The following is an 18,628-nucleotide window of genomic DNA, read 5'->3' on the forward strand; positions in this document are numbered from 1 at the left end:
GGGAGAAGGAAGGGGGTGTGTTCTTGTTTGACTGTGAGATGGATTTATGGGCTCAGTTGGGACATTAGCTGATCTGCCCAAGCTAGAAGCCTCTCAGGAGTGTTGCAAAGTGCTGTATTTAGTTTATTTCTGGACAGGTTCTGTCCAGGCCACATGCACAGTGAGCTGTACCATTCTCTCTTTGTTCTTAAGAAAAAGTGATATGTCCCTTCAGGAACCTGGGAGCAAGGATCCGGGAACTCTAACCCTCTTTAAGCATTGTTCTGGAGCAAAAGAACGAGCTGGGAATAAAGCATTACATCTGGTAACAATCCTGAGTAAATGTACTCCTTCCTTATAAGGTACTGAGTTCCGTGTCGTGGAGGCATTCACACAGATGTTAAATAACCACTTGTCAATGATGTTAGAGGGAAGATTCAGACAGCTACGGCCAGGACCTAACATTAGAGGGAAGAAGCATGGTTCTGCGTAGGGGGAGCAGGGTGGTTGCCCAGTACAGGGGTAGGGGCAGAGGTTGGGGACGGGCCTATACTGTTGGTGGATGGTTGTATAGAAGGAAAGGCACTACCCACTAGTTACCTTCTCCCTAAGTCTCACAGCCTTGTTTTCACAATGCTTCCTCTTTTTAAATATATATATTAAAAAAACCCATAATCATAAACTACCGACATGTCAATCTGTCACCTTGAAAGAAATTGTTGATAAGGCACCACTCTAGAAAATGTGTTCAGGAAACAACCTCTCACCAGCTGCATTTTCTAGATTCAAGCATTACTATTTTTTTTAAATTCAGTTCTTTTATTGTTACTATTTTTTCACATTTTTGATTCAAGCATCACTTTTCATCACCTTGCTTCTCTTGTTCAACCATCTGAGAATTTCTTACTATCTAAAACAGTACTGTCCAATAGAAATATAATGAGTTGCATAAGTAATTGAAAACTCTCTTGTCACATTAAAAATAAGTAAAAACAAATAGAGGGAATTAATTTTAATAGTGTTTCGTTTAACCCAACATATCCAAAACAATTTCACTTCAACATGGAATCAATATAAAAGTATTAATGAGGAATTTTGCATTCTGTGTTTGTACTAAGTCCTTGGAATCCAACGTGTACTTTACATGCACGGCACATTAATTTGGACGAACCACATTCAGTGTGTTTGGCAGCCCCATGTGGCTACTGGCTACTGTGTTGGGCAGCAGAGGTCTACCAGATCAACCTGAATCTCTCTGCCCGGTTCTGATAATCCGGCCTTGTGCCCAATGGTGCTCCCACTGCTCGTGCACGCAGAACCACTGGGCCAGCCCAGCTTCTCTCTTCACACTCCCTTGAATGCACTGTGCTTACTCATCTTCCATACGCCTGTTTATTGGTATCCCTCCTCCTGTTCTTTCCTAATTCTTAAAGGTCTGGTCCATTTGCAGCAATACAGTGCTTAAAATAAGTGTCACACAAACTCTTAATCAATTAGATACTACCCTGCTTTGGTCACTATTGCTTAACCTACATTTCTTCTCTCTTACTAGATTTTAAACTCATTAGGCAGAGGATATGTTTTACATTTCTTAGTATAGCCACTGGTGTCTAGATCCCTCGTTAATGCTCAACCTACTGATTGGCTCATTGAGGAAGTCAAACCACTGCTCAAAAGCCAACATGTTTTTATTCTCTCTTTATTGCTGTAGATACAGGCATTTCTTAGTGCAGCTTGAGTTCAAATTGTCTTCTCTTACACGGTAGCCAGTTAGGAACTCAAGCATCCTCTAAATTACAAAGGAATGGAGACCTGTTTATCTTGAAACTAACCGAAGTAACTGTACACTTTTGGACATTTTGAGTTGGCAGCCAACATGTCCAGAAGTTAACCTTCAACCAGTGTGATGACTCCTATCATTTAATGAAGTTCATCTCTCACAACACCATCTTGCAATTTAGGGATTCTGCCACCAGATGGTGATGGGGCATTTTGGTCACGGTTACACAATCTAGACTATAAGACATCTGCCAAATAGTCTTAGTTTAATGATGATATTTACCAAAAGCATTGTTAAAAAATTTATAAGGATTCTTTGGTACCTTCATTCATAATTTACTAACTATGACTAATAGTGGCTTTAATATCTCTCCCAGATAATCGTTAGATACAACTTTCTAATTTTGAAGCTTATCTTAAAGTCAAATTACTTCCGGACTTAATAACATTCTGGAACTTTTGTTGGACATGAAAACCCCTTGCAAGCTCTCCATGCAGCCAATCACAGGAGCCTGGGCCATGAGGACACCTCTTTTCGACAGTCTTTAGCTTCCTCAAAACCATCCCCTCTGTTAAAAAGGTAGGGGGGCAGGTGGGTGAGGGGAATAAAAGGGCAGCCCTAACAAGTCTATTACATCAGCAGAAGGGAATTTTCAACTTTAGTCTAAGGCATCAACTTAACTTATATATACATACATATATATATATACATATATATATATATATATATGTATATATATATATTTTTTTTTTTAAAGAGAAAACCAGTACCAAAATAAAACAAACAAGTGCACGTTCAAACAAGAGCTTGAACTCCCAAAGTTCCCTTCTATAGAATTGTTACAATTGAAGTTTTTAAGAGACTGCGGCAAGGATTTGAAGGAGGTTTCTGAATAATACTTTAATTGGTTTCTAACCTCCCCTCAACTTCTACTTTTGACATTTAGTCTTCTCAATGTCAACATGTCGAGGTGGGAAAAGGGACCATGTTCTGTGCCACTTAGCCGCCCTGGGTCACAGCAAAGTCCTCTGGCCTGACCAAAAGGATGACACCTGCACCTGAGAACTGACCTCGGGTTTGGGGTTCTCAACATCAGGAAAGACACTTCCCTTTTATGTTCCTCATTAGCTGTAGAATGTCCCCTTTCCTTATGTTCTAGGCATGGATATCCATGAGCTCGTCTGTAAGTTTCAAGAAAATCCTTACAAACTCCATTCCAGGTATTCATCTTAACACATTCCTCTTTGTGGAGCTGTCCAATACATCCCCTGAGAGTGCTCCCCAATCCAGGCACACCTAGACACGTTCCAGAAAACTCTGGGCTCACCAGTTGTCATTAAATAGGATGCCTCAAATTCTCATTCATTCTCCTCCCCAAACCAGCAAGCAAAATCTTCATATTGATTTCCTAAACTTAGGATATATATAACATTAGGCACTGAAAGTCTATGTCGCTCCCCGCCCCAAATTCCTATGCTGAAATGTTAACCCCCAGCGAGATGACATGTGGAGGGGGCGCCTTTGGAAGAAGTTAGGTCCTGAGGGTGGAGCGCACGCGAACGGAATTAGTGTCCTAATAGGAAGACAGCTTGCTTCCTGTCTCTGTCTCTTCCCCCATGTAAGGATACAAGGAGAAGATGGTTATCTGCAAACCAGAATGTGGGCTCTCACCAGACACTGGATCTGCTGGTTCCTTGAACTTGGACTTCCAGCCTCCAGGACTGTGGGAAAGAAGTGTTTGTTGTTTAAGCCACCCAGTCTATGACTATTTGTTATGGCAGCCTGAACTAAGACAAATGGGAAGACCTAAGAAACAAACTTAATTGAAAATTCCCAGTGCACTTATAGAATGAAGTGCCTTCCTCTGGCTTAAAGATGCCAGACAACATTGCTGCTGACCGTCCACTGTCATTTCATGCCGGCCTCTGTCTTTGCACGCTGCGTACCAGCACTCAGATCCACGAACCACCGAGCTCTTTCCTGCCTCCGTGGTTTCTCTCTTGAACATTCTCCTCCCCTCCCCTTTCAGGTCCCAGAAAAAATGTTGTTTTGTCAGTCTGCTCTGATAACCATTCCTAAAGGAAACCCCTTGCCAGCTCTGCCCAATCACTGTTTATCCCGCTACCTTGTTTGTTACCTTCCTAGCCTTTATCACTACCTGAAATTAGGTTCTTCATGATGCGGTTACTTGTTTATTCTCTCTGTCCCCCTCCTAGCACAGAAACTCTAGGAAGGCAGGAGCTTATGGTCTTGTTCACCATAGTATCTTGTCAATATCAAGCACAGAGTAGGTATTCAGTCAATATTTGTTGAACCGCTTACTCATATTGTGACTTTCAAGTTCTTTTTCCACAAACCATGTGAGCAGTACTACAAACCAGGAAGAGCTAGCCCAGAAGAGTTTCTCTGTTCTCATTTTTTTCCTACCTCCACTTCTGAGAAAGGCCTGCAATGAGAAGGCTTCAGGACAAGGAGGCAGGGAGGAGAATCATGGACTTCAGTTTTCTGAGGTTTAACTTTAGTGTCACATTAGATTTGTTAAGTGTCCCCAGTCACAGACACCCATGAGTATTGCTGGGTTAGTTGCCACAAGTTATTTCTTCCTGGGGCTCCTTCAACTCTGATTTCCCACAACTCTTCCTAAAGACTGGGGTTTTGAGGGTTTGGACTCTGGAGACAGAGAGACTGAATTCCAAAGCTTGGCTCTGCCACTCACCAGCCATATGACCTTAGACTCCTCAAGCTCCAATGTCTTCATGTCTAAAATGGTTATGACAGTAGTATCTACCTGACAGGGTGGTGATCAGACCACCTGGATCATTCAGACAAAGGAGTCCCAAAGCGCATGCACAGAGCACCCCACAAACAGTTATTATCCCACCCCACCTTCCAGGCTCAGCCCCTCCCTTTGGTAACTTTCTATCTTTATGTTTCTATCTTCACCTCAGGGTATCTGCAGAGTTCTGGAACACAGAAAGCCAGGCAGTGCACACTGCTCTCAAATTATCAGAGCTTGTGTTCTGGACAGAAGGAGAGAACCTCCTCCCTCCTTTGTGATAAATATATCTCTCATAATCCAGCCTGCGACTGGACAAGATATACCAACTCAACTCATTGGGTGTTTTGTTGGACTTGGATAAATGGGGCTCACTCCAGGCATGTAACAGTTTGCAGAATGCTAGCAAATAAAACCTATCAAAGCACGAGAAGGAGGACATTTTAGAAGGGTTCTGTGCAATACCAATCTTAATGTGAGGTATGAAGCAATGGCCCCCCTACCCTTTAACTACAAGGCAATGAGCACTGTGGCCTCTCTCTCCTGCATGTGCAAAGTGATGGATGTTCCGAGCTCCACTGAGCTCAGTGATTGCTAAGGGTGTAATGGTTACACAAAGGGTTTTTGCTTAACATACCTGCCAAACTGCATTTTAGACTTGAAACAGAAAGACATAAAAATATACTATCTTATGGAAAATCACAGCATGGTTTCTTCCATATACTTGGTTTATTAATCACCTGCAAATTTATCTCGGAAAAACAAATCAACCTGGTGGCAATGGCAGGGGGTTCAAAAGAAACAGTTCACTGGCAACTTGTCTCAGGCAACCTAATTCCGCACTGGTTTATGCCTCAGTTTCCCCACACAAAAAATGGGGATCAGGAGATCTTAAAAGAGTGACAAATTAGTAATCAAGCTAACCGAAAACAGGGTCCTTGTAAAGCCAGGGAACAATTAGCACCCAGCGTTATCTTGGCGCATTGGATTGCACATCCTGTCCTGCTTCCCCAGCCGGCTGGCAAGCCGAGGATGGCCCTCCCCGGACAGTTACCTTCACAAATTGCACATCGCTGAGGATGTGCACTGAGTAGTCGGGAGTGTAGAGGTTGTTGCTGCTGCTGCACAGCTGGGTGTTGCTCCCCCCAAAGTCACTGCGCTCGCGGTTTGGAGACTCAGAGCGGTTCAACCCGCTGCAGCGAGAAGGGGACCGGTTTACTGCAGACAGTGAGGGAGAGGTGAGGGAGAAAAGGCAAGGAGAGGCGGGTGGGGAGAAAAGACAGGAGAACAGAAAGAGCGATGGGGAGAGGGAGGGGGAGAGAGAGAGAGAAAGAGAGAGAGAGAGAGGTGTTGTTTACTAAGGGCCCACAGGACTTCTAGGTGGTGGTAGAACCAGGCCCTCACCCTTCCCGTCAGAGCCCAGATGCTCAGTTTGTTACAGGAACTCACGGCTCCACTCTGCGCAGGCTTCTCCTGCTCCCCACAACGTCCACCAGGGAGGGGCTGGGGCAGAGGGGTCCACAGCCTTTCTCAGTTCTGGTCTTTGGGTTAAGTGCTGGAGATGAGGACCGAGCTGTGAGCGTGGTTAGCTACTCCAAAGCATGAGATCCTCTATCAGGATATAATATCTGTTCACGAACCTTATTTTACAAAGGCAAAGGCCTTGGGTTTGACAGCACATAGAACCAACCCTTGCCACGGTGAGCCATTTTGGCAGGGATAACTCAGGTCTGCCCTAACACTGGCAGGACACTGGACAAATGGAGACCCACAGACCTATTCAATCACATGGGTACCTATTCAAATCACATGAATAAACTGTTAAAATCTGTTCTATCCTTGTCCTTGACAACTATACCTTCATAATATAACATAACGTAACGTAACGTAACGCAATGTAACATAACATAACATAACATAACATAACATAACATAACATAACATAACATAACCTGGAAGGCCAACTCCAACTCCTTAGAGTTTTCTGCTAAAATATAAAACATAAAACAGGGTTGTATGGAGACAAATGGCCCCTACCCTAGGGGCTTCCCAGCCTCCTTATCTGCCCCCCCGTGCCCCCACCGGGAGGTTTAGGTGAGGAATTTCAGGATTCTGTATCTGAAATGTGGTCCCGAAGGAAGAACAAGGGCTCTCAGTGGGCACATCTCTTTGGTCCTATGAACTCCTCACCTACATGGAGGGCTGGGACTAAGAAGGACTAAACGGGGGTCCTCTGAAGTGTGTCTAGGGCAGGATTCCCTCTAGGCCTAAGTGGGGGTGGGGGAACAGAATACTGGAATAACCCCCAGGACTTCTGTCAAAGGCATCTCAATGTTCAGAGTCAGTTTTGTTTTGTTTTGTTTTGCTTTTTTGTTTTTTTTAACCACTTTCAAGAAACATTCCCAGGGAAAGTTCAATTAAGACCACATCACTTGGTTTCAAAATGGATTGTGTGAACTATCTTCCCCAGATCAATGGAAGAGAGGGTCTTGTGGTGACCCTAGCAGAATCTCAACCGCAGAATAAACCTGAAGGAGAGACTGTCAAGCCCCCTCCACCCCTCTGCTTCCCAACAAATGCCACTCTGCATTTCTTCCCAGAAAGGGGAGGGTGTGCCGTCAGCCTCTCCTGACACAGATTTAGTTCAGGGGCTCAAATGCAGAGTCCACTTCCTCAGAGATTCCGCTCCTTGTTCTTCTAGGGCAGGACCTCGGGAATTTAATTCTGTCTCCTGAGATAATGGTGCCATCAATCAAGATAATTGATTAGCATGTATTTGGAGCTGAGTCCTTGAGGGTTGATGGTCTGTTTAGCTGCAAGCTGTTATTGTTGTCTGGCAAACTAGTGCAAAGGGTAAAATAACAATAGGCTGAATCATTTTTTCTCATTAGAGCCATAACAATCGCTGCCTTGATAGGATTATAGAATTGAGGATTTTATTTCCAGCCTCCCCTTCTCAGTAAGTGCCCTTTACATATATTCTGTCACTTATACCAGGAACCTGGGGGGTGCCCTTGACTCCTGCCGCTCCCCAGTCCCACACCAGGCCCTCTCACCTCTACTACTTCTGACATAATAAGCCCTTGGGCATCTATGTCTGTCCCCACTCAAGTCCCATTTACCTGGACTGCAGTCCCATCTCTCTGCTTATAAGCTTATGATCACCTCAGCTGCCAGAAGCACATTAAATAAGCTTTCTTTTATTTAGTCTGAATAAAATCTGAATTCCTTGCTTCATCCCTAATGTCCCCCATGACCTGACTCCCGATTTCCTGTCTGGTCTCATCTTGGGAACTCTCTTCCCCTCCCCTGCTTGCTCTGCTCCTCTCAACCATGCAAGTGTTCCCCTTTCCTCACCACCTCAGAGGATGGCATTTCTACTGCCCACCCTGCCCCTTTCACCCCCACCCCCACTGCTTGGCTCTCAGTCATTAGGTCTCAGCTGAAAGCCAACTTCTCTGAAGACTTTGGCTGAACTGAGGTTTCCCGTTTTCTTCTATCACTGTCCCTTGTTCATTCCTTCAAAGTACTTTTCACACATTTTAATTCATTATGTGTTTGTACTTGTTACGTCTACGCAGTTCAGTGCTAAATTCCATGAAGGCAAAGACCTGGTCTTTTCTGGTCATTGTTGTACACCCAGTACCTAGCACTGTGCCTGGCCTAGAGTAGGTGCTCAATAAAAATGTACAGAATAAATGAATCAGCACCTAAGGGTCCACTGAAGAGGTTTTATTTAGAATCTAAATTTTGTTTAAAAAAAGATTTCAGAGCTCTCAAATCATCCTGGATTAGAAAGCCTTTCCTTTGCAACTTAAAGCCATTCTGGGGAAGTTGACTTCTCCAAGAAGCTAGGGGTGGATAGAAGGACACTCCAAAACTGTAGCTGGAGAGAGTCAGAGAGTGGGCAGTGAGAATCCAGGGTACCAAGAGGCCTCAGGCTTTGGCCCAGTAACTCGAGGAAGAGGTCACAGGGAAAATGAGGACTTTGTCTGTTTAATAAAAGCATGTAAAACCAGGAATCCTGGACTCAGGTCTCTAGGGCCCTACCTATCCACTGGCTGATGGCAGGCCAGACCCCCCTCCACAGTGACCAAGGACTGAGAAGGACAGTGGTGGTGCCACAAAGAACAGAGCAAAGCACCCAGGTGATTGGGCAGAAAAGTATGCATTTCATTTCTCGTTCTGGCCTCTTGAAAACAAGCTGATGGGTTCTGGTGTGGCCAGACCCTCTGTGGCTTTTCTGGGGTGGTGGCTGCTAAGTAAGTCGATGGTGCTTCCTCAGGGGAGCTGCTGTGGAAAAGCAGAGCCAGCAGTCCTGCAGGAGGGGGGCTTCTTTGTCGTGTGCGTGGAGTGTGGAAAACCCTACCCTGACCTGGTGGTCAAGTACCCTACCCTACCTTACCTCAAGTCCATTTGGAACAAGGGGACAGAGTGTGAGCAGGGCTGTGCATGCAGCTTCCCTGAGAAATAACCATCTCTCCCCGATAACCATCCACTTTGCCTGGTGGGACACAGGCTTGACATACCCCACATTTGCTGTTCCACAGCCTCATCCCTTATATCACAATCCCAGGCACATTCCAGAAGGATGGCAGAGAAACACAGGCCCATCTATGTACTAGACCACTTCCATCCATAGAAGGCTCTGCCTGAACCACATTCACACTGTTGGACACAGGGGCCACCACTATATCCCCGTTCCCCCCAGGGCTCTTGTCCTCACTGCCACTCTGCTGTCACTCACAGGGACCACATGTCACATGCAAGCAAGATCGCAGTTGGGCTAGGAGGAGAAACATGTTTTGTTTTGTTTTTTAAAGTCAGAACAATGCTATTGAAGGTTTATTCAAAATCCCAAAGGATTCCCAACACCAAAAGATACAACTGTCTTACAAGGGTCAGGCCTATAAAAGCAATTTTTAAAAGGAAAAGAGCCCTCATTTCATGACAAAGAAAGTCCCAGCTCATCTGAGTGTTGTGCAAGATCAATGTTTTCATGTCCCAGAGCCTGACATTCCTCAATAGGTAGGATGCTGATGACTCGGCATCTTGGTAATTGTGCACATACACTCAGAGGTTTCTGAGCAAGGGGAATGGAAATGCTTTTAATAAAAAAAAAGAGAAGAAATCAGTAACAGACGAGTGTCCCAGCAGCATGGCAAACTAGTTCAAGTTGTATAATTCCCCTTGGCATTTCCTAAGAGCAGGGGCCCAGTTGGGGGAGTAAAGAGGAAAATCCTAACTACAGTCAGAGAGGTCTAAGAGGGGACTGATCAAACAGTGATCATAAAACTGACCACAGAATCCCTCAACAGGAGGGAACAGCCAACATATCCCTTGTTCACTGTTGCTATTATATTACACCCTCGAGCTGGCCCTGGAGAGACTGGGCGGTGGGGAGCAGGGTTTTCTGCTCTAGACTCCTAAGTGCTGGGGAGAAGTGTGATAGACCTCATTCCTACAGCCCTTTCATGGTAAGTCTACAAGGGATATCTGTCCTAGATAGTAAGCTAGAGTTATTGAGGTTGGGTGGAGAAGGCCCTGGGGTAAAATTGGGTGTGGGGTTGGAGAGGGGGCAGAAGAGGACTTTACACTGTAACTGGGGCTGGATGGAATCTCCTCTGCACCGATAGATGGGGCCCCATGACTCTATACACAGCTCTGGGACACTTGCCTCACTCATGACACCTGTACCTGGAGCAGAACCCATGATACAGAAGAATACCCCACTTCCCTTTTCAGTCTGGGGATCCAAGGGGAAAGTAGGCTTCAGTGGCTTCCTGCTTCTATCTTTTGGAGCATCAGTGAGGGGCAAGGGGGAACAGCCCTCTTTGGTCATGGTCACTGTGCCATGGGCCATCTGTGTTCCCCAGACTGGATGGGGAGCTTAATTACATAGACCTAGAATAGTACAAACTAGGAATATTAAAATTCATCATTCTGGGGTAATATTCAACATCAGACAACCAAATGCCAAAAGCTCTCTGTCAGAGCTATAATGTGAACTCTGCAAATCAGCCCGAGTTAGGAGCCCAGATGAACTCGCTCACATTACATGGAGCTTTAATGGTTCCCAAATGTTTACTACACAAAAGCCAAACCAAAGGAATATTTCCACTTACCACATTTCACAAAGTAAAAGGATTATTTTTAGAGACTCCCTATATATTCTGGGAGGAAACTGTCCCCATCGATCTCAAAGCGCATTTCAGATGGTCAGTTGAACACTGAAAAAGACTCCTTGCTTCTGACCTCTCTCCTGCCTCTGTGCTTTTGTGGATTTGGAAGGATTGTCATGGGGAACTCAAAATCATCTCCCCTGGGGAAATAAAAAATGGATGACTCTGGGGAGAGGGAATGGTAACTGCAATGGAGCCGTGTACTCTCAGTGGGTTGATCAGAAGTTTACTTTTTAAATGAAAGCACCTGCAAAGCTGGCTAACTACATCACGCACTAGAAGCAATGTACAAAACCACTCCGCTCTCCTTATTTCAAACCTAAAGTTCAAATAGAAAGAAACTGCTATGGACAATGGTGGCAATATTTGGCACAGGGACTGGTGGCCTCCATCCACTGTGAGCACCATAATTCATTAGCACAACTGCTTTCAAAATGCTAATAAGTCACAGCCCTCTAGGCGGCACAAAATGCCCATGTTCAGAGGGGCAGCCAGGTCCAGACAATAAGAGAGCGGGACCTAGAAGACTTGGATTCCATACATCACTGGGTGCTCATCAAGACAAGTGCATTCCTTGATCCCCATCACCTATTTCCCTCTTTCCTTCACCCCTTCCCCTCTGTTAACCATCAGCTGAACTGTTCTCTATAGTTAAGAGTCTGTTTCTTGATTTGTCTCTTTTCCCTTTGCTCATTTGTTGTTTCTTAAATGCCACGTGTCACCATATTGTACGCCTGAAACTAATATAGCACTGTGCATTAACTACACTGGGATTTAAAATAAGAAAGAATTTTGCAATACATACCCGTATATATCACATACATCTTAAACTTACACAATGTTGTATGTCAATTATGTCTCAATAAAACTGGAAACTTTTTTCTTTTTTTGAGTATAGCTGACACACGGTTATACTGGTTTCAGGTGTACAACTCAGTTTATATCTGATGACAAGTTTATATCTGATGCTGTGTTCACAAGGGTAGCCACCATCTGTCTCATTACATCAGTATCACACTATCACTGACTGCATGTGAGTATGCTCTGCCTTTGATTCCTGTAACTTATTCTTTCCAATTGGAAACTTTGGTTAAGAATAAAAAACAATTGGAAAAATTTGAAAAAAATAAATGTAAAATTAAAAAATAGAGAGAGATTTGGATTCCAGTCCTCACCCTTCCACCTCGTCACCACACCTGTGATACTGATCGATGGCTTAAAGTTTTCGGAGCCTGTTTCCTTATCTGTTGTTTTCCAACAATAATTCCTTCGCATCTCCTACGGTGGTTGTGGGGATCAAATAAAATGATAGAGTTCTTTTTAAACTTAAAGGCCCTATTGATTTCCACGATTTCTCAACTCCTCTGTGTAAGATGGGGGTAAGACGTAATATATGTAAATAACTGTATCTGGATCATAAATCAAGTATGGGGCCAGGCAAAAGGGGACTGGATGAAAGGAGGTGAGGAGGAAAGAATCAAAGGAGAAGCAAGGCACCCATGACTTTTCTTTCCTCTTCCTGCACTGTCACTGCTCCACTCTGCAGAGGTAAACCGAAGGTTGGAAGAAGCTGGCCATGCTGTGTGGCCTGCCAGTTTCCTTTGGGTTGAACAGCCAGTCATGGAAAATGAGGCGGGATGGTTAAAAGAGCTCTCAGGGGCAGATGGCACGAACGAGGGTTGCATTAGAAGTAGCAACAGCTCCTGAGGGGGTGTGTGTCACACAGCAGGAACGAATCACCCTCATCTTGGTCTGACAACTGGGTTACCATCAAGTTTTTCATAATAAATATCAATGAACTAGAGTGAACCTTCCTTTAACCGGAAAGTTAAAATGAACTGGCTTGTCTGGTTAACTGAGGGTTATTTAAAAGGAGACTACAATGTTGCTTTGATCCTATTTGGTTGAAAAATGTGCATCTTCCGTTTCAGCTGAAACTTCATAACACACTCTTCATTTGCTGAGACTCCCTGAGTGTGAAGGATCTTGAAGGTCCATGATGTGGTCATTTCTAATTGTGCCGGCAGGCAGAAGCAGACCAGTTAGCTGGTGAAGGCACCAGCCCGGCATCCCACATCGACTGAGCTGGCCTATGGTCATCATGAAGGCATGAGCTCTCACAAAGTGAGAAAAATTTTATTTCTTGGTGGAAGATCACCATTAAGTGAGAGAGGAAACCTTGGTGAAATCTGAGAAGGTGACTGACTTGTCTTGTACAGATAAACATGGGAACCAGATGATTTTTGATGGGAAAAATGTGATTTGGGAGAAAGCAGGAGTCAACATAAATATTTCTGAAATTGCAAACTTGGGGGCTTGGGGTGTCAGGGCATAGCCTTTTTGAAAGTTGAGGGTCTACTGTACAGATAGCAAAACATAACTGGATTCTTGATGACTGAGGTTATGATAAGGCCTCAGAATCATACTGTAGCATTGGGATAAGGGAGACAGATGTGGAGGATACAGGGAACTGGACTGTGTTTTCACATTCTAACTTTTAACAAGTAAATTCTTGGTTTCGTCATTACTTACTCCATGAGCCTAAGAGAGCAACCTCTCGAGATGAAAACAATACAAACACTTAATTGCTTATTTAGATGTATTACATTCTACTCAGTCCTTGAGTTACTATATAGTTCTGTGAGGAGCTGCTTGACCCAGTTAAAAAGAAACCCAGCATCTTTTATTTAATTAACAACAGAGGTTAAACCTAATGAAAAGTTGTTTTGAAAGTTTTACACATATTCTTTGTATGAGTAAGGCCAGAGAGAATATGGTCACTACTGGGTAACATTATGAGGAGGAGGAGGAGGATGGGTTAGCTAAAGGCAGAGACCACATAGAACAAAAGGTGGAGGAAAAACAGGTAGTAATAAAGAACAGTATTCCATTGTCTCTATTTCGCTCCTGCTGCACTCCTCATCTTCCATTTTGCAGTCAGACAAATGACAGGAAAGCTCACACCATCTCTCAGCCCATCATTTCTCCCTGTACACACACAAAGACATCCCGGGGAGCTGAACCCAAGTGTCACCATTGAACCAGCAATCCCTGGGCTGTATGTGCAAATGAGTGTTACCTGTGTGGCGTGCTATGCCTTAGTCATGGCCGTGCCTGCTGGGAGAGACTAGTTCTCTCACAGGATGGTGACAGAGACCAAAGGCCTCCTGCGAACCCTACAGGATCTACGGATACCCGAAACACCCATGCATGTTTACCTGGGGAGCCCGCCAGAGAGTCCCCTCTGCTGAAGGCGAAGGTACGAGACACAGAGACAGGCACTAAAGAGTCAAGGGCCAAGGATTTGTGAGATGCAAAAGGGAAGATAAACATAAAAGAAAGACAAAGAGCAAAGTGTGTAAGTCATGCTGTTCTTGAATCTTCACAACGTTACATTTCTCCGCTTCTGAAAACAGGGAAATTGCATCCTCTCACAAAGTCACTCTCCAGAAGGAGGAACATAAAACAGAGTTTGTTGAAAGTCTTCTGAAAAGATGTGCAGTAATCTTAGAGGGAATGAGACCTGTCAAGAACAGGCAGTGTCCTGGCAGGGACTGTGTGTATGCGGCATTCTCTCTGAGCCAGCAAATGCACTGGGCGTCCAGCACCGCATCAGCACCAGGCTCTCCCAACTGCCAGACCTGTGGGAAGGCTAAAAGCAAAGTGCACACTCCTACAAGGGGCGGCCTTAAGGAAGCGGAATCCTCCTGCCTCAGGCTCCTAGGAGCTCCTCGGTGGTCACAGCACTGGGGAAGAATGGTGCATTGCTAGGTCTAGGGGTGTTTCTGTCTGGGAATCTGTCTTCATGTTCTTACACGATTATTCTGAGAGCCCCCTTCCTTGGGGACTAAATGAAATCAGTCTGCAGGTAACAGCACACCGAAACATGCAACTTCTGTAGCCTTATCTGCTGCACCAGATGATTTTACTGAAATTACCCATATACGCAGGGGAGTGGGAGAGCTTTATACCTACCTAATAATCATTTACTCTAACACCAGATGTCGAAGAATATTGGCTCCTAATGTAGTGAGACATACTGGAATAAGAAACTCCATAGTCTCAAGAAGCATCCTAGAGCTTCCTGGGCTGCAAATTAAATGTATACTCCACCAAACAGGTGGGAGACAGTCTATCCCTGCCTACCTCACCCTGTGGGCAGCCGTTCCCTCTACCCTGAGCTCAAGCCTGGTTCCTTCAGAGTTCTAGGCTCACTGTGGTCCTCCTGGGTTCTTGGCAATCAGACCCAAGATAGACGAGACAGTGCTGGCTGTGTTCCCTTTGCCCTACACAGGAAAACCAGGGGGACTTACTCATAACCTCAAGTTCAATTCCGAGGCATAGGTCCCAGGACAAGTGCTCTGGCAAATCTGTAATCCCATTTATCTCCTTCAAAGGCTAATAAAGCTACAGGCTGGCTTTGAGGACAGGGGTAGTTTGCTAGACCAAGACCCTAGAAGAATTTACTGCCTTAAGCTCTCCTTTGATTTCAGGTTGACGTTCTTGGCCAGTGAAAGATGCCAGGTGGCTGGATCCCTGGGCTGAGGACGCATCTGGGACAACTGTGAGGTGTGGAGGCCCTGGCAGATATTTCACACTGGGGAGGGCTTGGGGGGGTGGACAACAGAAAATATTTCCATACCCATACTGCTAATTCGATTTCTTTTTCCTTCTGAAGATTTATAAAGATGTTCAGAAGTGAGGCGAGGGAAAGAGTTTAATGCTACTTTTTAGTTAACCAGTTTTGAAGGAGAGGTCAGTGTTGCAAGTTTACTCCTGTCTCACTTATAAAATGGAAGGATTTTGATAGAAAGAACTAGAGACAGGAAGAAAGGGAGGGAGGAAACCAGATAACATCTTTCTACTACTTCTAATATATACATGTGTATATATATATACACACATATATTTTTTAAGAAAAGCCATTCAAATTAGGTGGGCTGGGAAGTCTCATGTAGCTCTTTGTTTCCACCTCCTTTGGTCTTCTGAAAGAGCCAGAACAAGGCCAACAGAGGTAAGTAACATTTAGAATCCTAGGAATTACTCCACTTTGAGCAATCCCTAATATGATGGATGGAAATCTTTAAAGAACCAAGATTTACCTGGTCCTCTAGCCCATCCCTCACCCATCCAGAGTTCTTGTTCTAAGATGATGAGCTTCCTTCATCAAACTTGAGATTTGTTGGCTTATATAAGTATATAATCTTACATTTTACAGATCTTCAGCTCATGTTGGGCTATGTCTTAGGTATGGGCAGGTACTTCAACTTGATTTCAGCCTCCTGCTGGGCTAGGTTGTGAATTACACTGTAAAGTGTTCCAATCTTTCCACACAGAAGTTGCATTCTGGAACATGATGGGTCTCAAATGTGTATTTCATTGTGCTATGTGAACTAGTTTGGACACTGGAATGTATCTGGGTGTCATCAACTCACTGGGTAATTTGGAGCAATTCTTCAGTATCTCTGTGTTAAAATGGTATCTACCTTTCATATCCCAGGGATTGTGATATAAAACTTTGGAACCCTCTGATAAATACTGATATAGTGCACTTTGTAAAGTATCTTTTGTAATAAGAGAAAACACCCCATTTGGCATTAAAATAGCCACCTTTGTAAACACCAACAGCTGAAAGCAATGCAAAATTCAGACCAGTGAATTAATAGGCAATCTAGACAAATAATTCTTTCTGGATCACACTTACATTCCAATAAATGCCATGCCTTCTAAACGCAAGGGCAATAACTACACACATGAAACAGCAAGAAGGTAGAGCACAGAAGGGGCAGAACAGACCAGCCATCAGCCCTGGGCCAGCCCCCACCATTCACATGCACAGCCAGCTGGCAGCCAGCTCTCTACCAGCTAAGATGTGGTGACAAGGAAAGAGATGTAGATAAGCAACATATTGTACCAGCCTGGGACTTACATCCTAAGATCTTGCAGTCACTTCCTACTGACCCCACAGACACAGCAATGACTTACTAGGGTTTTCAAATAAAGGCCAGTGGGTGAATTATATCACAGCAGAGAAGGAAAGGCTGAACCTCCACCAGAGCACGCCAAACACCTGCCTTCATTCCCCAGCATGTGACAACACATGGTGTCCCGCCCCACCCCCTCCCCCCCCCATACTTTGCTCCCCGTCACTCATCACTTGCCCATGAGCAGAGAAGCAGCAGAAAACATTGCAAATGCAGAAACTAAGCACCTGTGGTCTGTGGGTACCTGGCAGGAGGCAGTGTTCTTGGCAGAGCATTACAAACAGGCTGCCAACATTTGTGTTAGCCCCAGCCCAGGCTCAAACTGCTCAGTCCAGGTCCCCAGAGTGGGCTGAGGCAGGACTACGATGGGGGCAGATGAGGGAGGGGTTTGAGAGATACATACGAAAGACAGAGGATCCAGCCAGACTTCCAACCTTCCGCACATCGTTATCTAAGGACAGAAGGATGCAGTGTGTTTCAGAGGCAGTTCAGAAAACACACCTTCTTGTGGGAATGCCCCCTCTTCCACCCCACCCCCAGCACCAATTAACCCTGCAAAAACCAGGCGATCAGATGGAAGTGTAAAAAGCAAAAGAAACTTGTCTTTTCGGATGGAAAAATATCCACTATCCACTCCTAACACTTGATAATGTTACAGTCTACCATGTACTTCTACAAACAAACTCTCTTAATAAAAAATGACTCTTATACCCATTTTACAGAGGGGGCAACTAAAGCCTAGGAAGTTAAATGGCTTGTTCAGGGTCCCTAAGAGGAGTCCGGACTTGAACCCAGATGTTCTTTCCTATAATATTCCATTGCTTCCCCAATAACCTGAGACTTGGGAACAGGAATACCTGAGCAAGCAGTGGTCATGATGGCTGGGACACCATAGTAGGTGAAGGCTCCATTCTCGAAGCGAAGGCCTTCCTTACCAACCTCCACTTCTACTTTACCCTGGAGAAAGAAGGAACTGTGCTAAGGGTGTACATGTACGAGCACCTCCACTCCTATTACTGACTATGACCCTAAGCACTTTTGTCTGGATAACAAGTGGACTTACGTTCTTATCCCAGGGAGATGTGAAGTCTGTCCAGACTCATTTCAAAAATAGTGCCTCCAACCTCAGTAGCCCTTTGCAGTAAATTAACTGCTTAGTCCATAAAGGAGCATCCAGTCCTGAATAACCAAGCTCTCTTTGCATGCTATGATGGCCCTTTCATGATGAATGGCCAGGCACCAGCTAGCTCTGGGCTCTGTAAACTGACCCACTGGTTTAGTGGGGTCTGAGTAGACCATGTCTAAGTCTGGTTGAGACAAAATCTGATTCTGTGTGGAGCTTGTTTGTTACCAGTGATAATGACAGCTAATGGGTAGCATGTAGTGTGTGTCTATGGGCCCAGTACAGTGTTATGCACACGCATAGATTCTTGTTCACTCAGTCCCACAACCTTATGAGGCCCATACTGCTTTTATCCCCAGTTTATGGAAGAATCAATTAAAGTCTCAGAGAGATTAAGTGACTTGGTCAAGGTTAGTTAGGAAGTGGCAATACTGGAATCTTAAAGCCAGATCTTTCCAATTTCTGAAGCAATACTCTTGCCACTACATTTTACTCCCTCCAGCTTTTATTTGAAAATGGTTAAGTTTACATTAAGCATAAAATAGATTATATGAGTTCATTATGTTATATCAACAATTTAACAAGACCCTCCTTGATTTCCAGCAGTGAAAATCTCTACTTTTGGAGAAGGGAGGTCATGTTATTGAGGTTATTTGGAAGGATGCGTGTGAGGCCCATCACAGGGTCAGAGCAGACAGGCCGTAGGTGGACTGTAACAAAGAGAGGCCATGTCTAAGTCGATTGAGTTTAATTAAGATTTTAAGGCAATCACTATATTTAGGGTCCATAAGATTCTGTTGAGGA

The 18,628-nt window shown here is 44.6% G+C and overlaps 1 protein-coding gene across 2 annotated transcripts in view; it reads right to left on the minus strand.

Annotated features, from left to right (window-relative positions):
- CNNM1 (cyclin and CBS domain divalent metal cation transport mediator 1) overlaps nucleotides 1-18,628 on the minus strand; it is a 58,418-nt gene that overhangs the window by 8,566 nt on the left and 31,224 nt on the right. The window contains exons 5-8 of one of the 2 annotated variants that reach the window (XM_060641793.3): nucleotides 17,559-17,658; nucleotides 17,105-17,152; nucleotides 13,936-13,998; nucleotides 5,590-5,753 (exon numbers count right to left, since the gene is read on the minus strand). In XM_060641793.3, the coding sequence (XP_060497776.2) occupies nucleotides 5,590-5,753; nucleotides 13,936-13,998; nucleotides 17,105-17,152; nucleotides 17,559-17,658 (375 nt within the window). The remainder of the gene's footprint in view (nucleotides 1-5,589; nucleotides 5,754-13,935; nucleotides 13,999-17,104; nucleotides 17,153-17,558; nucleotides 17,659-18,628) is intronic. The other variant, XM_060641794.3, reaches the window with a different exon arrangement.

Source organism: Panthera onca, chromosome D2, assembly GCF_046562875.1.
Source record: "Panthera onca isolate mPanOnc1 chromosome D2, mPanOnc1 haplotype 2, whole genome shotgun sequence".
NCBI lineage: Eukaryota > Metazoa > Chordata > Mammalia > Carnivora > Felidae > Panthera > Panthera onca.